The sequence below is a fragment of the Vipera berus genome, assembly GCF_964194415.1.
Source record: "Vipera berus genome assembly, chromosome: 10".
NCBI classification, from domain to species: domain Eukaryota; kingdom Metazoa; phylum Chordata; class Lepidosauria; order Squamata; family Viperidae; genus Vipera; species Vipera berus.
This window is the reverse complement of record NC_138213.1, coordinates 16,871,885-16,899,063: the sequence shown is the minus strand read 5'-3', so window position 1 is coordinate 16,899,063 and position 27,179 is coordinate 16,871,885. Positions and strand designations below refer to the sequence as shown.

Here is a 27,179-nt window from a genome sequence, read left to right as displayed (position 1 = left end):
CTCTTGGTTAATGGAGAGCGCATCGCTGCAGCCCTTACCTTAGAAAGCAAGTACAGAACACTACACTCGCTGAGTTGAACTGCTGCACCGAAGCGTTTTGTTGTTGTTAGCTGCGAAGTCGTGTCCGACCCATCGTGACCCTATGGACAACGTTCCTCCAGGCCTTCCTGTCCTCTACCATCTTCTGGAGTCCATTTAAGCTCACGCCTACTGCTTCAGTGACTCCATCCAGCCACCTCCTTCTCTGTCATCCCGTTCTTCTTCTCTTGCCCTCCACCTTTCCCAGCATTAGGCTCTTCTCCAGTGAGTCCTTCCTTCTCATTCAGTTTTAGCTTCAGGATCTGGCCTTCTAAAGAGCAGTCAGGGTTGATCTCCTCTAGGACTGACCGGTTTGATCGCCTTGCAGTCCAAGGGACTCGCAGGAGTCTTCTCCAGCACCATAGTTCAAAGGCCTCAATTCTTTGGCGCTCAGCCTTTCTTATGGTCCAACTTTCACTGCCATACAATGCAACTGGGGAGACCATGGCCTTGACTATTCACACTTTTGTTGGCAGGGTGATGTCTCTGCTTTTTAGTGTGCTGTCTAGATTTGCTAGCATTTACTACAACCCAAAAGGAAAAAAAGAGAGGAGACTTACCATCTGCACCTTCTCCCCAAGGGTGAATTTTACAAAGCTCAGAGGCCTGGTCGCCGAGTCTGGGCTGCAGAGCGAATACATCGAGAAGCGAGGCAGTTGCCGGGACAGCTCGAAAACATGGAACTGTGTGCTGGGAAAGCATGGAAGAAAATAATCAAGGTGGTTTTAAACGAACGCCTTTGTAGTCGTTCGCCTTCAGGAGGAGGCCACCTCAGCCAACCCTGGCTCTTTCTTTGACCGTGCCCTGATCCCGACACTCATTGCACATTCACAGAAATAACCAAGGATCACCTTGATTATATTTGTTTTCTCCTTTCTGGGTGTTCTGTCCCACTTTTGTGTTATTGTGTAAAATGTCTCTCGCGTGCCCGCTGTCATAGAGAGCTTAAGGGATGCTGTCAAGTAACTATCTGGAATACATGGGGTCACTGAGACTGTGAGCACTTCCTTTGAAAGTTTCTGGATCTCATGAGGGATGCTTAAAAGAACAAGGGATGTATACATCCCAAGGCTCAAGCACAGCTAGAAATTTCCAGATGCAAATGAGGGAATGTAGTTTCGTGACTTTTGCAGCTCCTGATCTGCCTTCTCTTCCAGCCGCCTGAGAATTAGGTGTTATTCCTAACTCCTGCAAATTCCCCAATATTCTGCATGCCTTGTTCTTCCTTCTACTCGCCAAGACTGGGCTAAAAAAATGCACACAACTGTGTCCACGCTGCTAACATTGGATGTTCTTGCTTTGACAACAGATGGAAATGTAGCCATCTTTTCTCTATCGCTTTTAGAGTTCGTTGATGCTGGGAGGGGGAAATGTGGTTGAGAGTCCAGCTAGTCATAACAATAATAACTCAGCCGTGGGAACCCAAGATTATTAGGTCCAGAGCTGATAAAAATTTGGCGGGCAGGAGAGATGGAGAGAAAGCCCGTGCTTCAAGTTAATTGGGGAATGTGATTTATGACTGTTAATTGGAGGAGGGAATTGCACTTTGTGCCAGGGGCGGGGAATTTCATTTTTGGGCTTCAACTATGTAGTGCAGATACTTTTGTTTCTCGAATAAAGGATTCTTTAAGGAAAACAACGCCTCAAAGTTCTTTCAAAGAGATTCATCGGTCAGAACCATGACACACACATGCCAATGGAAAAACGACAACACTTTATACCTCTGCCTGGAAGGCTATTAAGTGCAAATTAGGTTTTCATTTACAGACAGGATTTGAAAAGAAACTATTGCTTTAACTGTGAGAGGGCTTTTAAATGTACTTACCTGAATTCTCCAGAATTCAAAAAAAAAATTTGGGAAATGACAGATGGGGAAGAGAAAGGAAAATGTCTTGTGCAGCCTCAACTGAAGTAGCTGGCACTCAATGTTGAACTTTTATCCATATATATACATTCCCCATTTGTCATTTCCAAACAATTTTAATTTTGGAGAATGTATGATCTAATCAGATAATATATATCTGAGATGAGGAGCGGAATATTCTAGATCTTGGAAGATTTTCCTTCCTGGATTCTTTTGACTAAGCCCCAGCATTTCTGCCTACCACTAGACCCATTCTGAGGGAGGGAGATCCAAGAATTGACCTACCCTTCTGGAAGGCACCCAGATTAGAAAAAAATAGCCCGCAGCACAATTTAACTGTATGCATAGATGTGTTTATTTCCTTTACCATGAAAAGTCAAATATGAATTTCAACCTATTTGCACAGCGAATGGCCTGAAGATTCTAGCTCTGTAATATCTATAAAAAAACCAGTCTGGTGTAGTGGTGAAGGCACCAGGCTGGAAACTAGGAAACTGGGAGTTCTAGAGCCGCCTTAGGCCTAAAGCCAACTGGGTGACCTAAGGCAGTCACTCACTCTGTCCGAGTCCTAGGAAGGAAGCACTAGCAAACCACTTCTGTGGCCAAATCTATTGGAACGAGTCTAACGTATGTTAGAGAGGCAAGTCTGGCGTAGTGGTGAAGACATCAGGACCAGAAACCCAGGAGACTGTGAGTTCTAGTCCAGCCTTGGGCACAAAGTCAGCTCTGGCACTGTGGGCCAGTCACTTTCTTTCAGCCCTAGGAAGGAGGCAATGGAAAAAACCTTGCCATTCTGAAAAACCCTGCCAAGAAAACTGCAGGGACCTGTCCAAGCAGTCTCTCGAGTGTCGGACATGATTGAACAGAAGACAAAAAAAAATCTATAAAGCGATATAGAGCATTTGTTCCTTCAACATATTTTTTTTTTAAAAAAACTTGCTGAATGCAAAATGCTGGCGCTTACCGACTGAAAAACCTGCCAGAGGGCTTAGGGCTTATCGTATTTCTCTATGCGTTCGGGCTCTCCCGACTTCTCCCACATAATTCAGGGTCCGTTTCTCTAATAAAGCCCAACAGCAAAACAAACAAAAAAAAACAGCTCAGCCCATCAAAGGGTTGGGAAGAGGCAGTTTATGGAAAACCTGCCAAGCCCTCGCTCACCTCTTCTTGTATCCAACCAGGGCTTTGATGTTCAGCTCCACCGGGACGTCTTTCGGCGGAGAGAGCGGGACTTTTATGTTGCTTGAGAGATTCTGAGGAGTGGGGTGGATTACGTGGCTCTCGTTTTCAAAGATGCCTTCGGCAAAGATCAGCACCGCTCGGATGATTGTGTCTGGAGGGAAAACAAAGACATTTCTCCCTTCGTGAGTTTTAAGGGTTCTAGCAGAGGTCATCCTGCAGCCAGGGGTAGGCAACCTTGGCTCTTTTAGGACTCGTGGACTTCAACTCCTAGAATTCCTGAGCCAGTCATGCTGAGGGGAAAGGGAGAGGTTTTCCAAGCTGAGCCATGCTGGCTCAGGAATTCTAGGAGTTGAAGTCCACGAGTTGTAAAAGAGCCAAGGTTGCCTACCCTGGCCTACACTTACGACCGTAATGGAGTCTGCCCATTACGTTCGCAGGTCCTGGTGGTTGTTAAGCCAGGTTAAAGAATGCTAAGATATTTATCCAGCTTAAAAACTATTCTCCAGGACAGCAAACAGGAAGGGAAAAGAAGTCGAGATCATCGCGGCTGGCCATCACCTAAAGCCATCAACCAGACACGTCACTTGTAACCTCAGGTTTACTATGAACATACAACACAAAATCATAGGGCTGGACGGAACCTCCAAGGTCTTCTAGTCCCTTATATCATCCAGGTCAAATGGTTGTTCAGTCTATTCTTGAGAACCTCGGGTGACACAGCACCCACAACTCCTGAAGGCAAGCTGTTCCATTGCTTAATCCTTCTCATTGTCAGGAAATTCCTCCTTAGTTCGAAGTTGGATCTCTCCTTGATGAACTCACACCCGTTAACTTCTCGTCCTGCGCTCAGGTGCTTTGGACAATGAGCCAATTCCCCCTTCTCTGTGACAACCTCTCAAGTCCTGGAAGACTGCTATCATGTCCCCGCTGATCCTTCAATAGACTACTAGACATATCAGTTCCCCAAACCGTTCTTCATACAATTTAGCCTCCAGACCCTTTATTATATTGTGTTGCTCTTCTCTCCACACTTTCTAGGGACCCCATGGATCTGCTCAGGTTAATCTCCTGCCTTTAGATGCTGCCCCTTAAGTTTTAAGTCTCAACTATTAACCAGTGGAACAGCTTGCCTTCAGAAATCATGGCTGCTCCATCACTGGAGGTTTTTTTAAGAAGAGACTAGACAGTCACATGTCTGAGATGGTATAGGTTCTCCTGCTTGAGCAAGGGGTCGGACTAGAAGACCTCCAAGGTCCCTTCCAGCTCTATTCTATTCCATTCCATTCCATTCCATTCCATTCTATATTCTACTCTATATTCTATTCTATTCTCTATTCTATTCTATTCCATTCCATTCCATATTTTCTATTCTATTCTATTCTATTCTATTCTATTCTATTCTATTCTATTATTCTATTCTATTCTATTCTATTCTATTCTATTCTATTCTATTCTATTCTATTCTATTCTATTCTATTCTATTCTATTCTATTCTACTCCATTCCACTCCACTCCATTACATTACATTTTCTAGTCTAGTCTAGTCCATTCCATTCTTCATACATGACAACCCCATAATAGGGGTATTCCTCTGGCCCAGTGGGATGCTCATAGGTCAGTGAAAGATGCACATGCCCAAGTGAGATCAAAGAAGCATCTTCCTCAGGTGCTCACAGCTAAGAAATATACATACTGAGCCTGTACCGGCGAACTGTGGCTGCTAATCTTGATTTACCATTGGATGTGGATATGCAGAGTTCTATATGAGCGGATTCAGTTTCCGATCCCAGATTGACGGACAACGCAGTCTGGAGCTGTGTGTTTGCCGGGATCACACCCCTTTGCCCATCCATCTCATTCACCTGAGTGTTCAGTTCCACCTGCTTTAAAATAAAACGTAGGCCTTATTCAAAACGTTGGACAATGTATAGAAATATACAAAATCGGGTCCACCAATTGCAACAGCTTGCCATTAGCACTGCTAAAACATTTTTATACTTTGCTTTCACTGAGACAGGAAGCTCCAAAACCTAGCCCAAATGTTACCTACCAAACACACTCAAATTTCTTATGGCATAATGCCAATTGCTCCTTCCTGTCAATATTCCTAATTTACAGGGAGAGGAAAAAATTATTTCTGTTGTCATTCAATCATAATTCTTCCACAAAATAGAATGAGGACAAAATAAAGGAAGAAGCAGAGTTTTCTTTAATTCCTGAACTCAAATTCAACTCCTGAAGTTGGACTTGCTTGCTTCCCTAACGGTCAAGATCGAGTCTAGATTTTCCATCTTTACATAAATTACCTTTGAATTTTCTTCATAGTTTCGTAGCTCCACGAGCAAGTTTTGCTTCTTCTGACTAAGCCCTCGAATCAGATCTTGCTCCACACTGGTGTCCATCAGTCTTCCCTTCACCTCCTGACCCCCTGGCAGGTATCCTCGCACTGTGCAAACACAAAGTCAAGAAATGTGCTCACTTTCCTCTTCAAGTTCATAAATAAGGGAGATGAAATGGACCATATTTAGTCCTGCCTAAACACAGGAAAATAAAGGTTTGTAGGATAAACCTGTCCAATCCAAACCAACAAAAGGAAAATGTTGGCTTTATGAGATTAAAAGGGCATCTCTACAGTTTGATTTCCGGCTTCTTATTCATCCTGCTGAAAAACTCTACTAATATATAATAAACAATTGTGCGCACCAACACACGCACACAGAGAAACAGAAAGATCCCAAAAGACAAAATCCAAATCAATTATAGGTAGTCCTCGACTTACAATCATTCACTTAGCTCGAAGTTACAACAGCGCTGAAAAAGTGACTTAGGACCATTTTTCATGCTTAACAATTGTTGGGGTAGCCCCATGATCACAGGATCAAAATTCAAATGCTTGGCAACATTTATTTATGGCAGCTGCAGTGTGCAGGATCATGTGATCACGTTTTGCAACCTTCTGAGGATAGGGAAGCCAGATCCACGTCAACAACCTTGTTACTAACTTAACAAGGGCAGTGACTCACCTAACAACTGGAGCGAGCAAGGCCGTACAATGGGGCAAAACTCCCTTAGCAAATGTCTCTCTTAGCAACATAGATCTTTGGCTCAATTGTGGTCATACGTCAAGGACTACCTGTGCCCTCAACTTGGTAAGGTGTCTTTATTTAAAATGCTTGCCGACTTCAGCATGTTGGGAGGGAGTCAGACATCATTATATGAATTTAGATCTAATAATAATAATAAGGGACCTTGGAGGTCATCTAGTCCAACCCCCTGCTCAGGCAGGAAACCCTATACCATTTCGGACAAAGGGCTGTCCAGTCTCTTCTTAAAAACTTCCAGTGTTGGAACATTCACAGCTTCTGGAGGCAGGTTGTTCCCCTGGTTAATTCTTCTAACAGTCAGGAGGTTTCTCCTTAATTCCAGGTTGCTTCTCTCTTTAGTCAGGTTCCAACCGTTGTTTCTCGTCCTGCCCTCTGGTGCTTTGGAGAATAGTTTGATCTTCTTCGGGGCAGCCCCTGAGATATTGGAACACTTCTATCATGTCCCCCCTCGTCCTTTTCTGCATTAAACTAGACATACTCAATTCCAGCAGCCGTTCCTTATGTGTTTTAGCCTCCAGTCCCCTAATCATCTTTGTTGCTCTTCTCTGTACTCTTTCTAGAGTCTCAACATCTTTTTTTTTCTTTTTCTTTCTCTCTCTCCCTCTCTCTCCATCTCTCTCATACACACACGCACACACACACACACACACACACACACACACACCAACCACACCACACCACACATGCTGGTCTTAGCCAGGGCTTGAAAGATCCGGATTGTTCTTGGGGCAGCAGGGCATTTCTGCTTTAGTACAGCCACTAGCATTGTTCCCACTCCTTGTAAATGAAAAAAAAGCCTTGAAATTGCAAATTTACCTTCCCCATCAACTGAGCAGCAGATTAACTGTGTGCTTCCGTCCATTCTATAATCTCCCTGCACAATTCCCGCAATGGAAGAAGCAAAGTTGTCCTTGAAAATGACTTCTCCAGTTCGATCGCTGCGTGCGTCAATCTGCAACACGGACATCCCCCAGACAGCATTAAAAGCAGGAAAGGCCGCAGATCAATTTTTAAAAAAAAAAAATTAAAAGAATATACATTTTCTGTAAAACATCTTAAGTCAAACCGAGATGTTAGAAATCCAGAACAAGCCCTGGTTCACCACCTAATCCTTCCTTTTTCTCTTTCTGTACATTTAGTTCCACTGCACTTACTCCGTGATCTGCGGCGCACGCACCCTGAAAAAGGGCGTTAACCATTTTTAAGAAAATAGCTAAACTAAACATTGCCTCTTTATATCTGTCTTCATACGCTCCATTGTTCTGGTGGCAGCCACTGATATCTTCTACAATGCCAGGAGAATTCTAAACCAGGCCAGCAGTTTAATCTTTAGGAAAGAAGCAGGGAAGAAGGTTAAATACACAATCTTCTTTATACTTACCTTCCCACTGGACCAGCCAGTTATCAATTCGCAGACGCCATCGGAATTAATATCAAAGGCACTGATGCACATCGCCTGATTTTTAGACTGGGGATAAAAATGGGTAGGAAGCAGGTCACTTCTCGGTATCATCACCGTTACTGGTCCCTTTCGCACGAAGTGCCTAGGGCAGCCAGCATCTTCCAATCAATCCTATCAGCAATACAGGGGTCCCCAAACCCTGGTCCACGAACCGGCACCGAACCGCAGCATGCCAGAAACTGGGCCACAAACAACCAAAGCCTTGGTGCCCAAAAGATCGTGGGCTGATGGGTTAATACTTCTTGGTATTAACCCTAACATTTTCACACATCTAGTGGAGAGATACTGATGCAGGAAACTAATCAAGGTAAGACGCTGTTCTAACTCTAGATTCAGTCTTGACTCTAAGCAAGAGTTCACGGATCTCTCCTTGTAACGGTAACTATCCTACACAGTTGCAGCAGGAATGAAGGACTTTGAACACTAGGAAAAAATGTGAAAAGGTGGCTATTATTTTTCCTGAATAGATGAAGCTTTTGTCTCAAAGTGATGTATCATACCGCTCCAACTTGCTTATAGCTACCGGTTACGCCATCAGTCAAGAATGCGAAATTCTCAACAAACCAAGTTTAGAATCGCAACAGCACGTAAGACTTATATACCGCTTCACAGTGCTTTACGGCCCTCTCACAGAGTCAGCATATTGCCCCCCCCACCTACAACAGGACTATGGCTAGGGTGATGTAGGAGAAGAGTAGACTGAGCCTGAAGGCGGGGTCAAACATGTTTGGAGTCACTGCATTCCCACAAGAGACCCAAGTCCAGCACACACACACCCATGAATTCCTAATGACCCTTATCTAGCACCAATTTAGCTTTGACCATTAATTGACCAGATTCTTCTGTATAGGTAGCATTAATAAGCCTTTCTGTAGGAGATGACCAGGCTGAGCCTGAGGGAGGGGTCAAACGCATCATCAGACACAAGAGCTGTAAGTCCGGCCTTCCTTGAATTCCACTGACTCTTATGTACCACCAATTTGTTTTGACCGTTAGCCGTTCAGAGTTTTTTTGTACAGTAAAACCTATATGTTCATTTGAACTGCCTGGACTCCTGATTTCCTGAGCTTGACACTTTCAGTGCTTTGAAGTCAGCCTTCAAAAGTGGTTATTTGAACCTGACAGGTTGGCACGACAGTCTTAAAACCAAGTCAGTTAAAGAGCGCGAGGCTACATCTGCATCACATGCAGTGCTGGGTTAAGGTTAGCCCTGATAACCCCAAAGAAGTGCTGATCCCGGCGCTTCCGCTGAGCCGACAGCCCTGCAGCTCCAGCCGTCTCTCGCTCAGGCTTGTGCGGTGCTGCCACCGGTTCAGCTCATTCCCCTCCCCCGCTACCACTTTTCTAGGATGGTCGCGTACCACCTGGCAGGTGCCAATGTACCACAGGTGGTACCTGTACCACTGGTTGACAAGCCCTGGCTTACATCACCCAATCAGAACTGGACAGCATCCAAACTGAATGGAAGAGGAGGGAGAGGAGAGGGAGATCATCCAAGTCACGGCAATACTAAAAAAGAAGACAGCAACTATAACCACATGATGAAAGCCCTTGATGCACATAAAAAGGCATCAAAATTCCATGCCATCTGGACATTTTTGACTTCCTCTACAGACTCCCAGCAAAGTTAAATGTACATTTTTCAGTGCTGGGTATCCCAGCTGTCCTGACGTCTCCAATTTGATCGTACTAACTTTAATTCTCCAGTAGCGTGCTGCTTGGTTGTAAATGCCCACCGTGCCATTAGCAAGTGCATAGCCGAAGCGAGTGGGGCTCATTGCGGTTAGGGCCGTGATGATCTAGAAAAATGAAGAAAGGTTAACCACGGTTGTTAAACTAAATAATTAAGTCAACTATTTCTACGGAATAAAACTGCCTTCAGCTAAATCAGACCAATACTGGCAGTTACAGTATTCACGCCCATTAAATTAAGAGTGGTTTGGCACGATCCCAGTCCTAGTAATATTCACCTTAGCAGTACCAACACCTGCCCTGAAGATTTGGCTAGAGCTGTATCCAGCTGTGATGTGGAAGGCTCTGAGATGTTTTGTTGTGGTTTATTTTATTTAATAGTTTATTCACTTGACATCATTCACAAAACTTTACAAGGGCTCCAGATGTCATGATTTACATCTATTATGCACCAAGGTTCTCCCCCCACACGCTAACTTCTTCCCTGTTTGTTCTTACTGCCAAAACTCCATGGAAAGAGGGGGATAGGTGGATGGAGAAGTAAGAATATTCCCTAATTATTTCTGTTAGCACTAAAAGCCCTTAATCTGGAAGGAGCCAAGGTTTTTCTCCCACATTTCAAATTGGCTTGAAGTTGCCGTGCTAAAAACCAATGCAATGGAGGGCGGCAAAATTTCTTCGGGCCAGATGTAAGCGTTGGGGGCCCCGAATCCAGCCCTCTGCCTGCCCTCGGTTATGAAACGTGGAGAAGTCTGAGATCTCTTTTCATTTTCAAAAAACAAAGAACAACAACTATAATGCTTCTGACTGGTAAGAAAATACAGTTACAGGTAATCCTCGACTTACAACAGTTTGTTTAGAGATCATTCAAAGTTGCAATGGCACTGAGAAAAGTTTTTCACACCTACAACCATTGCAGCATCTCTGTGGTCATGCGATTTTAAAAAATCCAAGACACTGGGCAACCGGCATGTATCTATGACAGTTGCAGTGTTCCAGGGTCATGTGATCACTTTTGTGACCTTCTGACATTCAAGGTCAAGGGGAAGCCAGATTCATGTAACAACCGAGTTACTCACCATTTGAAGTTACAATGACCCTGAAGGAAGTGACTTATGACCCTTTTCCACATCTACGACCAACTTGCAGCATCTTCGTGGTCAAAATTCAGACAATTGACCACTGAGTCACATTTATGACGATGGACGTGCCCCAGGATCATGTGATCCCCTTTTGCCACCTTCTGACAAGCAAAGTCAAGGGGGAAGCCGGATTCACTTAACGACTGGGTTACTAACTTAACAAGTGCAGTGATTCACTTAACAACTGTGGCAAGAAAGGCGATAAAATGGGGTGAAACTCACAAATGTTTTGCTTAGCAACAGAAATTTTGGACTCCATTGTGGTTGAAAGTTGAGGACTACCTGTAATGCATCCAACCTTTTCTTTTATAAGACGATTTTTAGCCGAGACGTGAAAAGACTAATCTTGGTCTCCTCCTGGCTTTGAAACAAATCAGCCCAGATTCTCAACTGTTTAAAAACAAGGCAACGGTTGTGTCCTAAAATATATTACAGGTCTACATTGGGGGGGGGGGGGGTGTCACTGAGTAGATTATTGAGAAAGATTGCAAACACTATTTAGATCTGATATTTAGAATTCCTAGCCTCAATACTTTTTAAATTTATATCTCTTGGGAACATACCTTTTGCACAAGGCACCAATGGCTGGATCTCAGCATGGCAGTAAAAAGCAAAATAAACCACTTGTGCCAAGACCTCTTTAAGACGTAAGAAAGAATATGACAAAAATTACTAAACGAACTCAAACTGTTTCTCAGGAACTAAAGCGGAACCAATAAAAGAAATGGTGGGAAACACATACAAACACACACCCCAAAAGATTTTTTTTTCCCCACTGGAAAAAAATACCTCTGGCAAAGTGGTATTTTAGTGGAGTTAGCATCAAAAGAGCTTGTTGGGGCAGGAACAATATTCCATGTCATCATTAAATGTCAACAACGGAGCCAAATTATTCCAAGAACAAGAGGGAAAGGGAGGGAAACTAACGCCAAAATTCCATCCATGAACAGTGTTTGTTCTCATCTCTACTTCAGTCACATCCACAGCTGGTAACTCCAGGAGTTGCAGGCCCAGGACGTCTTGGAAATGTCAACTTAGCAGAGACCCTTTTTTATTTGCCTACAAAATATGTCAGGGGGGGGGGGGGTCACAGTATCAGGTGGGAAAGCTTTTAGTAGGCTGTCCTTCATTAAGAGAGAATATTTGTAGCTCGGGACTGAACTATGGGGTCCTTGGTGCTCTCTGAGCTTGGTTTTCTTGCAGACATTTCATGACCCAGCTCGGTTACATCATCAAGGCTAGGGAGGGAGTGGGGTTTGCAGAGAGGAGGAGGAGGACTGTGGGGTCCTTGGTGCTCTCTGAGCTTGGTTTTCTTGCAGACATTTCATGACCCAGCTCGGTTACATCATCAAGGCTAGGGAGGGAGTGGGGTTTGCAGAGAGGAGGAGGAGGAGGAGGACTGTGGGGTCCTTGGTGCTCTCTGAGCTTGGTTTTCTTGCAGACATTTCATGACCCAGCTCGGTTACATCATCAAGGCTAGGGAGGGAGTGGGGTTTGCAGAGAGGAGGAGGAGGAGGAGGACTGTGGGGTCCTTGGTGCTCTCTGAGCTTGGTTTTCTTGCAGACATTTCATGACCCAGCTCGGTTACATCATCAAGGCTAGGGAGGGAGTGGGGTTTGCAGAGAGGAGGAGGAGGAGGAGGACTGTGGGGTCCTTGGTGCTCTCTGAGCTTGGTTTTCTTGCAGACATTTCATGACCCAGCTCGGTTACATCATCAAGGCTAGGGAGGGAGTGGGGTTTGCAGAGAGGAGGAGGAGGAGGAGGACTGTGGGGTCCTTGGTGCTCTCTGAGCTTGGTTTTCTTGCAGACATTTCATGACCCAGCTCGGTTACATCATCAAGGCTAGGGAGGGAGTGGGGTTTGCAGAGAGGAGGAGGAGGAGGACGACTGTGGGGTCCTTGGTGCTCTCTGAGCTTGGTTTTCTTGCAGACATTTCATGACCCAGCTCGGTTACATCATCAAGGCTAGGGAGGGAGTGGGGTTTGCAGAGAGGAGGAGGAGGAGGACTGTGGGGTCCTTGGTGCTCTCTGAGCTTGGTTTTCTTGCAGACATTTCATGACCCAGCTCGGTTACATCATCAAGGCTAGGGAGGGAGTGGGGTTTGCAGAGAGGAGGAGGAGGACTGTGGGGTCCTTGGTGCTCTCTGAGCTTGGTTTTCTTGCAGACATTTCATGACCCAGCTCGGTTACATCATCAAGGCTAGGGAGGGAGTGGGGTTTGCAGAGAGGAGGAGGAGGACTGTGGGGTCCTTGGTGCTCTCTGAGCTTGGTTTTCTTGCAGACATTTCATGACCCAGCTCGGTTACATCATCAAGGCTAGGGAGGGAGTGGGGTTTGCAGAGAGGAGGAGGAGGAGGAGGACTGTGGGGTCCTTGGTGCTCTCTGAGCTTGGTTTTCTTGCAGACATTTCATGACCCAGCTCGGTTACATCATCAAGGCTAGGGAGGGAGTGGGGTTTGCAGAGAGGAGGAGGAGGAGGAGGACTGTGGGGTCCTTGGTGCTCTCTGAGCTTGGTTTTCTTGCAGACATTTCATGACCCAGCTCGGTTACATCATCAAGGCTAGGGAGGGAGTGGGGTTTGCAGAGAGGAGGAGGAGGAGGACGACTGTGGGGTCCTTGGTGCTCTCTGAGCTTGGTTTTCTTGCAGACATTTCATGACCCAGCTCGGTTACATCATCAAGGCTAGGGAGGGAGTGGGGTTTGCAGAGAGGAGGAGGAGGAGGACTGTGGGGTCCTTGGTGCTCTCTGAGCTTGGTTTTCTTGCAGACATTTCATGACCCAGCTCGGTTACATCATCAAGGCTAGGGAGGGAGTGGGGTTTGCAGAGAGGAGGAGGAGGACTGTGGGGTCCTTGGTGCTCTCTGAGCTTGGTTTTCTTGCAGACATTTCATGACCCAGCTCGGTTACATCATCAAGGCTAGGGAGGGAGTGGGGTTTGCAGAGAGGAGGAGGAGGAGGAGGACTGTGGGGTCCTTGGTGCTCTCTGAGCTTGGTTTTCTTGCAGACATTTCATGACCCAGCTCGGTTACATCATCAAGGCTAGGGAGGGAGTGGGGTTTGCAGAGAGGAGGAGGAGGAGGAGGACTGTGGGGTCCTTGGTGCTCTCTGAGCTTGGTTTTCTTGCAGACATTTCATGACCCAGCTCGGTTACATCATCAAGGCTAGGGAGGGAGTGGGGTTTGCAGAGAGGAGGAGGAGGACTGTGGGGTCCTTGGTGCTCTCTGAGCTTGGTTTTCTTGCAGACATTTCATGACCCAGCTCGGTTACATCATCAAGGCTAGGGAGGGAGTGGGGTTTGCAGAGAGGAGGAGGAGGACGACTGTGGGGTCCTTGGTGCTCTCTGAGCTTGGTTTTCTTGCAGACATTTCATGACCCAGCTCGGTTACATCATCAAGGCTAGGGAGGGAGTGGGGTTTGCAGAGAGGAGGAGGAGGAGGACTGTGGGGTCCTTGGTGCTCTCTGAGCTTGGTTTTCTTGCAGACATTTCATGACCCAGCTCGGTTACATCATCAAGGCTAGGGAGGGAGTGGGGTTTGCAGAGAGGAGGAGGAGGACTGTGGGGTCCTTGGTGCTCTCTGAGCTTGGTTTTCTTGCAGACATTTCATGACCCAGCTCGGTTACATCATCAAGGCTAGGGAGGGAGTGGGGTTTGCAGAGAGGAGGAGGAGGACTGTGGGGTCCTTGGTGCTCTCTGAGCTTGGTTTTCTTGCAGACATTTCATGACCCAGCTCGGTTACATCATCAAGGCTAGGGAGGGAGTGGGGTTTGCAGAGAGGAGGAGGAGGAGGAGGACTGTGGGGTCCTTGGTGCTCTCTGAGCTTGGTTTTCTTGCAGACATTTCATGACCCAGCTCGGTTACATCATCAAGGCTAGGGAGGGAGTGGGGTTTGCAGAGAGGAGGAGGAGGACTGTGGGGTCCTTGGTGCTCTCTGAGCTTGGTTTTCTTGCAGACATTTCATGACCCAGCTCGGTTACATCATCAAGGCTAGGGAGGGAGTGGGGTTTGCAGAGAGGAGGAGGAGGACTGTGGGGTCCTTGGTGCTCTCTGAGCTTGGTTTTCTTGCAGACATTTCATGACCCAGCTCGGTTACATCATCAAGGCTAGGGAGGGAGTGGGGTTTGCAGAGAGGAGGAGGAGGAGGAGGACTGTGGGGTCCTTGGTGCTCTCTGAGCTTGGTTTTCTTGCAGACATTTCATGACCCAGCTCGGTTACATCATCAAGGCTAGGGAGGGAGTGGGGTTTGCAGAGAGGAGGAGGAGGAGGAGGACTGTGGGGTCCTTGGTGCTCTCTGAGCTTGGTTTTCTTGCAGACATTTCATGACCCAGCTCGGTTACATCATCAAGGCTAGGGAGGGAGTGGGGTTTGCAGAGAGGAGGAGGAGGAGGACGACTGTGGGGTCCTTGGTGCTCTCTGAGCTTGGTTTTCTTGCAGACATTTCATGACCCAGCTCGGTTACATCATCAAGGCTAGGGAGGGAGTGGGGTTTGCAGAGAGGAGGAGGAGGAGGAGGACTGTGGGGTCCTTGGTGCTCTCTGAGCTTGGTTTTCTTGCAGACATTTCATGACCCAGCTCGGTTACATCATCAAGGCTAGGGAGGGAGTGGGGTTTGCAGAGAGGAGGAGGAGGAGGAGGACTGTGGGGTCCTTGGTGCTCTCTGAGCTTGGTTTTCTTGCAGACATTTCATGACCCAGCTCGGTTACATCATCAAGGCTAGGGAGGGAGTGGGGTTTGCAGAGAGGAGGAGGAGGAGGAGGACTGTGGGGTCCTTGGTGCTCTCTGAGCTTGGTTTTCTTGCAGACATTTCATGACCCAGCTCGGTTACATCATCAAGGCTAGGGAGGGAGTGGGGTTTGCAGAGAGGAGGAGGAGGAGGAGGACTGTGGGGTCCTTGGTGCTCTCTGAGCTTGGTTTTCTTGCAGACATTTCATGACCCAGCTCGGTTACATCATCAAGGCTAGGGAGGGAGTGGGGTTTGCAGAGAGGAGGAGGAGGACTGTGGGGTCCTTGGTGCTCTCTGAGCTTGGTTTTCTTGCAGACATTTCATGACCCAGCTCGGTTACATCATCAAGGCTAGGGAGGGAGTGGGGTTTGCAGAGAGGAGGAGGAGGAGGAGGACTGTGGGGTCCTTGGTGCTCTCTGAGCTTGGTTTTCTTGCAGACATTTCATGACCCAGCTCGGTTACATCATCAAGGCTAGGGAGGGAGTGGGGTTTGCAGAGAGGAGGAGGAGGAGGAGGACTGTGGGGTCCTTGGTGCTCTCTGAGCTTGGTTTTCTTGCAGACATTTCATGACCCAGCTCGGTTACATCATCAAGGCTAGGGAGGGAGTGGGGTTTGCAGAGAGGAGGAGGAGGAGGAGGACTGTGGGGTCCTTGGTGCTCTCTGAGCTTGGTTTTCTTGCAGACATTTCATGACCCAGCTCGGTTACATCATCAAGGCTAGGGAGGGAGTGGGGTTTGCAGAGAGGAGGAGGAGGAGGAGGACTGTGGGGTCCTTGGTGCTCTCTGAGCTTGGTTTTCTTGCAGACATTTCATGACCCAGCTCGGTTACATCATCAAGGCTAGGGAGGGAGTGGGGTTTGCAGAGAGGAGGAGGAGGACTGTGGGGTCCTTGGTGCTCTCTGAGCTTGGTTTTCTTGCAGACATTTCATGACCCAGCTCGGTTACATCATCAAGGCTAGGGAGGGAGTGGGGTTTGCAGAGAGGAGGAGGAGGACGACTGTGGGGTCCTTGGTGCTCTCTGAGCTTGGTTTTCTTGCAGACATTTCATGACCCAGCTCGGTTACATCATCAAGGCTAGGGAGGGAGTGGGGTTTGCAGAGAGGAGGAGGAGGAGGACTGTGGGGTCCTTGGTGCTCTCTGAGCTTGGTTTTCTTGCAGACATTTCATGACCCAGCTCGGTTACATCATCAAGGCTAGGGAGGGAGTGGGGTTTGCAGAGAGGAGGAGGAGGACTGTGGGGTCCTTGGTGCTCTCTGAGCTTGGTTTTCTTGCAGACATTTCATGACCCAGCTCGGTTACATCATCAAGGCTAGGGAGGGAGTGGGGTTTGCAGAGAGGAGGAGGAGGACTGTGGGGTCCTTGGTGCTCTCTGAGCTTGGTTTTCTTGCAGACATTTCATGACCCAGCTCGGTTACATCATCAAGGCTAGGGAGGGAGTGGGGTTTGCAGAGAGGAGGAGGAGGAGGAGGACTGTGGGGTCCTTGGTGCTCTCTGAGCTTGGTTTTCTTGCAGACATTTCATGACCCAGCTCGGTTACATCATCAAGGCTAGGGAGGGAGTGGGGTTTGCAGAGAGGAGGAGGAGGACTGTGGGGTCCTTGGTGCTCTCTGAGCTTGGTTTTCTTGCAGACATTTCATGACCCAGCTCGGTTACATCATCAAGGCTAGGGAGGGAGTGGGGTTTGCAGAGAGGAGGAGGAGGACTGTGGGGTCCTTGGTGCTCTCTGAGCTTGGTTTTCTTGCAGACATTTCATGACCCAGCTCGGTTACATCATCAAGGCTAGGGAGGGAGTGGGGTTTGCAGAGAGGAGGAGGAGGACTGTGGGGTCCTTGGTGCTCTCTGAGCTTGGTTTTCTTGCAGACATTTCATGACCCAGCTCGGTTACATCATCAAGGCTAGGGAGGGAGTGGGGTTTGCAGAGAGGAGGAGGAGGAGGAGGACTGTGGGGTCCTTGGTGCTCTCTGAGCTTGGTTTTCTTGCAGACATTTCATGACCCAGCTCGGTTACATCATCAAGGCTAGGGAGGGAGTGGGGTTTGCAGAGAGGAGGAGGAGGACTGTGGGGTCCTTGGTGCTCTCTGAGCTTGGTTTTCTTGCAGACATTTCATGACCCAGCTCGGTTACATCATCAAGGCTAGGGAGGGAGTGGGGTTTGCAGAGAGGAGGAGGAGGACGACTGTGGGGTCCTTGGTGCTCTCTGAGCTTGGTTTTCTTGCAGACATTTCATGACCCAGCTCGGTTACATCATCAAGGCTAGGGAGGGAGTGGGGTTTGCAGAGAGGAGGAGGAGGAGGACTGTGGGGTCCTTGGTGCTCTCTGAGCTTGGTTTTCTTGCAGACATTTCATGACCCAGCTCGGTTACATCATCAAGGCTAGGGAGGGAGTGGGGTTTGCAGAGAGGAGGAGGAGGAGGACGACTGTGGGGTCCTTGGTGCTCTCTGAGCTTGGTTTTCTTGCAGACATTTCATGACCCAGCTCGGTTACATCATCAAGGCTAGGGAGGGAGTGGGGTTTGCAGAGAGGAGGAGGAGGAGGACTGTGGGGTCCTTGGTGCTCTCTGAGCTTGGTTTTCTTGCAGACATTTCATGACCCAGCTCGGTTACATCATCAAGGCTAGGGAGGGAGTGGGGTTTGCAGAGAGGAGGAGGAGGACTGTGGGGTCCTTGGTGCTCTCTGAGCTTGGTTTTCTTGCAGACATTTCATGACCCAGCTCGGTTACATCATCAAGGCTAGGGAGGGAGTGGGGTTTGCAGAGAGGAGGAGGAGGAGGACGACTGTGGGGTCCTTGGTGCTCTCTGAGCTTGGTAGTTTTCTTGCAGCTGTTTCATTGCTTACCCAGTGTTACCCAGTGCACTGCTGATGTTACCTAGTACGGTAATGAAACGTCTGCAAGAAAACCACCAAGCTCAGACAGCACCAGGGATCCCATGGTTCTTCCTGTCTTGTCCTTCTACAGGTCACCTCTACTAATGTAAAGGGGAGGCAAATGTATGTGAGGCACAGAGCAAGCTATATTTTTGGCCAACTTCTGTCATTAAACTCTCATTGACCACAAGCTTTTCTGGCTGAGAATGGGGTAAAAAGTAAGCGCGGTGAGTAAAAGTAAACTCACTAAGAACTGCAGACGCTGTTCAGAGACACAACTCAATTCCCATTCGCACACGAGGCTAAATATGTCACCAAATGCCATACCAATATTTCTGGAAACCCGAATACCTGTTGAAAAAAGGTGGAAAATATCGGATGCTAAGAGCGGAGCATGTGGATGCCAAAAATTACATGCAACCCACCTGTTTCTGATTAGCTTTGGCCCATAAGCACCTTGGTCAAGTGAGTGGGGATGATGGATGCTGTAATCCCAGGCAGCTATTTGAAGCAAACAGTTCTGCAAAAAATGCCCGAGAGGTCTGCATGGCATTCAGGAGTTAGAATAGGGGTCTTCAAACTTGGCCGCTTTAAGACTTGTGGACTGGGCAACAAAAAAATAGCTACCGGTTCTGCCGAAGTGGTGCGAACCGGCTGAATCGCACCGCTGGCTACCTATATTCATTTTCAAGACTGCCTGTTCTCTTGTGCAGACTAAACGTGTCTCCAGATCCCTGTATTACTCCTTGGGGCCTTTGCCAAGTCTGCCCCAAAAAGGTCCGAAAGACAATCTTTCCAGAACAGGCATTTTGACTGCAGCTCAAAGAAACTCATCAGCGCCCGGTTATAATTCTTTCCAACATTAAACAGGAAGCTTGTTTTCCATTTTTTTCCCTACACATTTAGTACTCTTTAAATACATTACACCAGGATTCCTTTTTGCTGTGGACTATCATATTTTCGTAATAGATGCTTTTCAGATTTTACATGTAATTTTGTACCGAGGACTATTGGTACAGGCTGGTCTATAAAATGTACATCAATAAATAATGGGAGCCTTCCACCCTGCCAAAGACGCTGGACAGAAGTCACCTGGACCTTCTCCAGCCCAGGCCTGCAGGCAAGGAATTCAAGTCCTCTTTCAGTGCCTCGAAGCATTTTAATGGGCCCAGCAAACAAAGTTTGGCCTTCTGCTTCCCATACAGCCATTGTTACTAACTGTTGCACTGGGAGGAAATTTCGCCATGTTTTTTCCCACCACAATGTACCGATGTTATCGCTTGGAGCTTTCCTAACTGCTTTTAAAAGTTGTTTTTGAGTTAAAATATTTCACCCTACTTCCAAAAGCAGGCTTTTTGCCTCAGCAGACTTCTTGAATCACACTGAGTCCCCGTCCTCGCTCTAAGTAGTTTGTGGCAGAACTGTTTAAACTCCTTTTGTCATTACAGTAAGCGCTGTCTTGCAAGCTCTCTCTCTTTCTGTCCCTTTGTAGTAGACTAGAATATGGAATAGGAGATAGAAAAACAGAGTTGGAAGGGGCCTTGGAGGTCTAGTTCAGGGGTAGGCAACCTTGGCTCTTTTATGACTCGTGGACTTCAACTCCCAGAATCCCTGAGCCAGCCATGCTGAGGGGAAAGGGAGAGGTTTCCCAGCTCAGCCATGCTGGCTCAGGAATTCTGGGAGTTGAAGTCCACGAGTCGTAAAAGAGCCAAGGTTGCCTACCCCTGGTCTAGTTCAACCCCCTGCTTGAACAGGGGACCCTATGCATTCCAGGCAAATGATTGTACAATCTCTTCTTGAAAACATCCAGTGCTGGAGCACCCACAACCTTCGGGGGCAAGCCGTTCCACTGATTAATGGTTTTCCTCGTCAGGAAATTTCTCCTTAGTTCCAAGTTGGATCTCTCCTTGGTAAGCTTCCACCCTTTACTTTTTGTCCTGCCCTCAGGTGCTTCGGAGAATAGGTTGACTTCCTTTTCTCTGTGATAGCTCCTCAAGTACTAGAAGGCCTGTGCCTGTCACCCCTAGTTCTTTTCTTCATTAGGCGCTAGACATATCTAGTTCCCTTAACTGTTGATCATATGGTTTAACCTCCAGTCCCCTAATCGTTCATCATATGATTTAGCCTCCAAGCTCTTTATTCTCTTTGTTGCTCTTCTCTGCACTCTTTTCTAGAATCTCAACATCTTTTTTGTACCATGTTGACCCAAACTGGACACAGTATTTCAAGCGTGGCCCCACCAGCGCAATGCAAAGCGGTACTTCACGTGATCTTGAGACTATCCCTCTCTGTTGATGCAGCCCAGGACTGCATTGCTTTTTTTTGGCAGCAACTTAAATCTGAGGAATAAATAGCATGTTGTGTTGCCTCATCACTGTCTGACTGAATAAGCCTGTGGAATATGAATACCCTGTTGTGTCCCTAAACCTAGGATGCACAACCTGAGGCCTCAGGTGATGCCCAGCCCTTAGTGCAGCCCTCACAGGCTACCAAAGTAGCTACCAAACTAAATCTGACTGTCACAGACAAATGAAATGAATAATCATACTGGCAGCCATAATTCATCTCAATTAGTTTTACTTAAACTTAATGCAATTAAATTAAATGTGAATTAATGGTTGACCTGGCCTTGCCTCTCTTCAGGGTAGGCTTCTGACCTTGCTACAGAAAGCTTAGCGTAGCCCTCAACCCCCCAAATATTAAACTCTTGTTTATTCTCCAACTTCTGGTCGCCAAGATGTTTTCTGTTGCAGATGCTAAGAATGCTGCCTGGCAAGAGGGGGGGGGGAAAGGAGGGGGGGCAGGAGACTGGGGTTGTCCAAAGGTGGAGAAAAAGAGGGCAGCTGAAGAAGACAGTTGAGTCTGGCCATCCTGCTGTGAGGGTCTCTCTCTCTCTGCAAAGCACGGTTTAGGGGAGGCAGTGAACAAGCAAGGATGCCGGTCACTTTGCAGGGCAAAAGACAAAGAAGGGACTCTACAAGGCAGGGATGGAGAACAGGAGGAAAAGTGAATGAGAGAAAGACCAAAGGGATGGAAGGGGAAAGGGAAGGGGGAAAGGGGAAGGGGAAGGGGAAAGGGAAAGGGAAAGGGAAAGGGAAAGGGGAAGGGAAAAGGGAAAAGGGGAAAGGGGAAGGAAAGAGAAAGGGAAGGGGGAAGGGAAGGGGAAGGGGGAAGTGGAAGGAAAAGAGAAAGGGAAGGGGGAAGGGAAGGGGAAGGGGGAAGTGGAAGGAAAAGGGAAAGGGAAAGGGGGAAGGGGGAAGGGAAAGGGGAAGGGGGAAGGGAAAGGGGGAAGGAAAAGGAAAAGGGAAGGGGGAAGGGAAAGGGGGAAGGGTAGGATAGGGTTTGGGCAGTTCTTGAAGTGAGGGTTTTCTGCATTGTATCATCTTAGGTATGATCTTGGTTCCTGCCACCAAAGAAGGCAACGTTTAACAGAGTGGTGTCGTATTCTTCGTTTTTGACCCACTGCTGTCTTTTGCACTAATGGACCAAAATAATTCAGAGTTGCAAATCTTGGGTAAGGAACTAATCCTCGATCTTTGTGACTTTTTTGGGGGGGAGGGAGGGCATGCCCTAATAAGCTTTACCTTCTGGACCTCTAGTTTACGTCTCTGGTCAACACCTTCCCTTCACACCAAACCTTGAAGGGCACTGAGACGGCTGTGGCAAACCCAGGAGCTGCGTTACCTCTACTATATAGCTAGCCTGGCTTTGGTCCCAGGCCGGGGGTTAATGCTTTGAGGAGGGGGGCTGTGGTGCTCAGTTTTAATGGTAAGTTTTTTAGTCTGGACTGTCTTGTTTATATTTTTAACTCTTTCAATTATTCATTAGATTTTTGTAAGCAGCCCAGACTCTACTGGAGTAGGCGACTATAGTAAATCTAAATATTAATAATGACTCATCACTAAAACAAGGATGATCCATTTTGTTCTACCTAGGCCAGGGGTAGGCCACCTTGGCTCTTTGATGACTCGTGGACTTCAGCTCCCAGAATTCCTGAGCCAGCCTGGCTCAGCTTGGAAACCTCTCCCTTTCCCCTCAGCATGGCTGGCTGAGGAATTCTGGGAGTTGAAGTCCACAAGTCATCAAAAAGCCAAGGTTGCCTACCCCTGACCTAGAACAACCACTTCTTTATTCCCTTAGTAGGACTACTCGTCGTCACAACAAAGAAAACAAACTCCGGACATCTTTCTCCCTGAATTTTACTCTGCTCAGTTTGAAGTTGTTCTCTGTGTGTCCTCTGTAAGACTAAAGCTACAGGTAGTCCTTATGGCCACAATGGAGCCCAAAATTTCTGTTGCTAAGTGAGACAGTTGTTAAGTGAACATTGCCCCATTTTACAACCTTTCTTGCCACAGTGGTGAAGTGAATCCCTGGCAACTGTTAAGTTAGTAACACAGTTGTAAAGTGAATCTGGTTTCCCCATTGACTTTGCTTGTCAGAAGGTCACAGGAGGTTATCGCATGACCCTTTGATGCTGCAACCATCCTAAATATGAGTCAGTTGCCAATTCTGATCACAGGACTATGGGGAGGCTGCAAAGGTCGTGTGAACAATGGTCATTAAGTCTTTTTTTTTCCCTAGTGCCGTCGTAACTTGGAACAGTCACTAAACGAACCCGTTGTAAATTGAGGGTTACTTGTATTCTCTTTTCAGATGTCCTTTTGAATGAGCCTTAACAGACTGGAGGAAGGCAGAGGATCTTCTGGAAAAGGCAACATCGCCATTAATAATCATTAAAATATTGCTGCCATTATTATCTCTTTCTCCTAAATCTACTTTCACGTGTCTTTCATTTGGTATTGAATGAAATTATTTGATTCAGGTCCAATTTCCATTAAACTGTCAAAAAGAGTTCAGCTACCGGGGGGGGGGGGAAGAGAACAGCAAAGCAGGCCTAGAGGAAAATGTTCGAATATGCTGAGTGATAAAATGCGGTTTTCATCTATTTGAAGACCGTCGTGTGGTCAGATTCCAAAATGTCAAGAAACTCACGTTTCCCCAATCTTTCTAAGTTGAATCCCCACACCAAACTGAATAACCACATAAAGATAATTTTAGTATTTAATTTCTCCCCCCTTACCTCAGTCTCAGACATTTCCGCCACAATCTCATCTTCTTTAAAAACCCTAATATCAAAATCCTCAGATCCAACGAGAAGCTATTTGCAGGAGGAGGGGGAGGGAGAGAGAGAGAAACCATCAAGCATTTAACAGACCACATTTTATTTTCATTCATTTGCTCTTCCAGCTGCCAAAACAGGAGAAACGTTTAACGTGATCTGGCTTGTTGATTTCTAGACATCCTGATGATTTATGGTTAGGAATGGCGGCAGTTGAAGCCAAAAAACATTTGAGAGCATCAGCACAGGAAGGCTGCCGAACACAGAGCTTTAATACAACGTACTAAAATATATGATAGAAAGTGCTGCAGGTAAGGTCAAGTTATCTCCTGACTAAATGAACGGTCCGATTTATGACGTAGGAAACCAGCAAAAACTGTCTTGGTTGACCTCTCCTTCGAGCCCCACAATTATTGCTGAAGTAGATCCTAGATCAAACTTCAGCTTCAACCACGAAGATGCACATCCCAAGAGTAAATATAACTCAGTGTTTTCTCAGCCCTCGCCATTTAAAGATGCGTGGACTTCAGCTCCCAGAATTCCTTAGTCAGCATGCTAGCTGGGGAATTCGGGGAGATCCAAGTCCACGCATCTTATAGTTGAGAAACACCGACTTAGGGCACGCAAAAGATGGTTTGGGATTAAAAGGATCGACTCCCCTCGCCTAGGGGCACATGAGAGAGCAATGCTTTGTCCTTACACGCATGACCCTCCTTCCAGCAAATCGTCTTGCATTCCTGCTTTGGGAGGAGGCTGGGCTGGGAAAGCCCTTAGGACATGTCATCCCAAATAGCCAGACAAGGAATTTCTCCTGGGACCTACATGAAAGGGAAAGTGGAGAATTGGCTCTGATCCTGAAAAGGAAGGAGGGATGCAATGCACGTGCTGCAACCAAGGAAGCTGTGTGCCTGGACTGAACTTACTTGTGGGTTTCCCTTCAGGGATCTTTTACTAATGACTAGCGACTTGGGTATTTTCTTCAGTTGAAAACATCAAAGCATTAATCGAGATATTCTTCAAAAATTCATCTGCTCCAATATGGGTGCCCGTCTTCAACCCCCAAACCATTCCCTCAAGTACTGTCATCCCTCAAATATCTAAATTACAACCAATGCAATACAAACTATAAGGAGTCCTCAACTCACGGTTTGTTTAGTGACCGTTCAAAGTTACGAACAGCACTGAGAAAGGTGATTCATGACCATTTTTCAGAGTTATGACTGTTGCAACAGCCACGTGGTCACGTGATCAAAATCAAGACGCTTGGCACTTGACTCGTATGACGATTGCCGAATCCTGGCATCACAGGATCACTTTTTGCAACCTTATGACAAGGAAAGTCAATGGGGAAGCCAGATTCCCTTACCAACTGTCTTACTAACTTAGCAAGTGGAGTGACTCACTTAACAACTGGGGCAAAATTCACTTAACAAAGGTCTTACTTAGCAACAGAAATCTTGGGCTCAATTGTGGGCGTAAGTTGAGGACTACCTGTCGTACAATGGAAATGTAAGTTCATGCACATACCACTTGCCAAAAACCTACCTCTTTTTTCCCGTCACCGTCAAAGTCACAGAAGGCTAGGGCGCGAACATTGTCACCAGTGACCTGTAATTATATTTTTTAAAAAGTACTTCTTAGTTTCAACTTGACCCAAAAGAAGTAACATCAGAAAGAAAATTAAATGACGCTAGGTATTTTGGCATAAAGCATCAAGATCTGTGGGATCACTGGTGCTCTCCGAGCTTGGGGGTTTTCTTGCAGACGTTTCGTTACCCAAATAAGTAACATCATCAGTGCTAGTAAGGAGTGGAGTTTGCAGGGGGGAGGAGGAGGAAGAGGAGGAGGAGGTGGTGGAGGAGGAAGTAAAAGGACTGTGGGGTCCCTGGGCCTCTCCGAGCTTGGGGGGTTTTCTTGCAGACGTTTCATTACCCAACTAGGTAACATCATCAGCACTAGTAAGGAGTGAGGTTTGCAGAGAGGAGGAGGTGGTGGTGGAGGAGGAAGTAAAAGGACTGTGGGGTCCCTGGGCCTCTCCGAGCTTGGGGGGTTTTCTTGCAGACGTTTCATTACCCAACTAGGTAACATCATCAGCACTAGTAAGGAGTGAGGTTTGCAGAGAGGAGGAGGTGGTGGTGGAGGAGGAAGTAAAAGGACTGTGGGGTCCCTGGGCCTCTCCGAGCTTGGGGGGTTTTCTTGCAGACGTTTCATTACCCAACTAGGTAACATCATCAGTGCTAGTAAGGAGTGAGGTTTGCAGAGAGGAGGAGGTGGTGGTGGAGGAGGAAGTAAAAGGACTGTGGGGTCCCTGGGCCTCTCCGAGCTTGGGGGGTTTTCTTGCAGACGTTTCATTACCCAACTAGGTAACATCATCAGTGCTAGTAAGGAGTGAGGTTTGCAGAGAGGAGGAGGTGGTGGTGGAGGAGGAAGTAAAAGGACTGTGGGGTCCCTGGGCCTCTCCGAGCTTGGGGGGTTTTCTTGCAGACGTTTCATTACCCAACTAGGTAACATCATCAGCACTAGTAAGGAGTGAGGTTTGCAGAGAGGAGGAGGTGGTGGTGGAGGAGGAAGTAAAAGGACTGTGGGGTCCCTGGGCCTCTCCGAGCTTGGGGGGTTTTCTTGCAGACGTTTCATTACCCAACTAGGTAACATCATCAGCACTAGTAAGGAGTGAGGTTTGCAGAGAGGAGGAGGTGGTGGTGGAGGAGGAAGTAAAAGGACTGTGGGGTCCCTGGGCCTCTCCGAGCTTGGGGGGTTTTCTTGCAGACGTTTCATTACCCAACTAGGTAACATCATCAGCACTAGTAAGGAGTGAGGTTTGCAGAGAGGAGGAGGTGGTGGTGGAGGAGGAAGTAAAAGGACTGTGGGGTCCCTGGGCCTCTCCGAGCTTGGGGGGTTTTCTTGCAGACGTTTCATTACCCAACTAGGTAACATCATCAGTGCTAGCAGGGAAGGGGGTTTGCTCTCACGTTATATTCTAGTGTCTTCCCCTGGCAGCGTTGGTGGGTCTGGTCTTAGAGGTTCTTTGGTTGAGCTGTTATTTATTGTTAGCTTGTTGTCTGCACTGGTAGTTCCCTTATTGGGGTATTGTTTACTTCTTGACTATTGCTCAAGGGTTAATCTTGCTGTTAACCTCTGCTCATAAGGGTGTTGATTGTCAGTGGGGAGGTATTTTGGTCTTTTTGTTTCTTTTGGGTTTTTTTTGCTTGTTTTTCGAATGGTATGTCAATGTTGTTTACCTCTATTGATAGCCAATTTGTCTGAATGCCCAGCTTCCAGGCCTTTTGGACTTGGCCTGATTTAGGATCCTCACAATTTCCCAGTTGAAACTATGGTTCGGACACAACTCCCTTAACAACCACACTGCTTAGTAATTGTGATTGTAAGTTGAGGAGTACCTACACGTGTGCCCTGCTCTGGGGGATAGAAGGCTCTGTCATGCTGAATGTGTGATTTGTGCAGAAAAATCTATCCTTATCATAACTTGCATAGAATTAGCTGTAACTAGAGTGAGTGTGTGTGTGTGTGTGTGTGTGTGTGTGTGTGTGTGTGTGTATGCAGTGAATACTTCAAAAGAAGAACATCTCATCTCTGTTAAGAAAGAATCTTTGCTGCTACGAGTTTTCTGTAACATCCCCTTTTCTCCTCCCTACCAATTGTAAGAGGATTTATTCCAAATGTCCTCCAGGGAGTTCCTTGCAGCGCCACCAAACTTCCAGTGGAAAATGTTTACTTTCAGGCAACATTTTAAACCTTTTGTGCTTCCATAACTAGCCAGGCCCAAGCAAATAATTCATGATATGGCTTAATGCAATATCCTGGTGCACATATCTGCTAAAACAATGGCTGGGTGTCCCATTGGCCTGCACATTTCCGACTCCATTTTAGCCTGGACAAGCATGCTGCATGAACCACGTCACTGAGTATCTTACAAAAAGCAGATCAGAGCACTC

The 27,179-nt window shown here is 47.1% G+C and overlaps 1 protein-coding gene across 3 annotated transcripts in view; it reads right to left on the bottom strand.

Annotated features, from left to right (window-relative positions):
• Positions 1 to 27,179, bottom strand: part of BBS2 (Bardet-Biedl syndrome 2) — a 42,954-nt gene that overhangs the window by 7,293 nt on the left and 8,482 nt on the right. The window contains exons 4-12 of one of the 3 annotated variants that reach the window (XM_081336190.1): positions 24,772 to 24,834; positions 23,188 to 23,265; positions 9,385 to 9,489; positions 7,610 to 7,696; positions 7,045 to 7,180; positions 5,431 to 5,570; positions 4,860 to 5,004; positions 3,104 to 3,275; positions 639 to 768 (exon numbers count right to left, since the gene is read on the bottom strand). In XM_081336190.1, the coding sequence (XP_081192316.1) occupies positions 639 to 768; positions 3,104 to 3,275; positions 4,860 to 5,004; positions 5,431 to 5,570; positions 7,045 to 7,180; positions 7,610 to 7,696; positions 9,385 to 9,489; positions 23,188 to 23,265; positions 24,772 to 24,834 (1,056 nt within the window). Of the gene's footprint in view, positions 1 to 638; positions 769 to 3,103; positions 3,276 to 4,859; positions 5,008 to 5,430; positions 5,571 to 7,044; positions 7,181 to 7,609; positions 7,697 to 9,384; positions 9,490 to 23,187; positions 23,266 to 24,771; positions 24,835 to 27,179 lie in introns of all 3 variants that reach the window. The other 2 variants (XM_081336189.1, XM_081336191.1) reach the window with 2 other exon arrangements.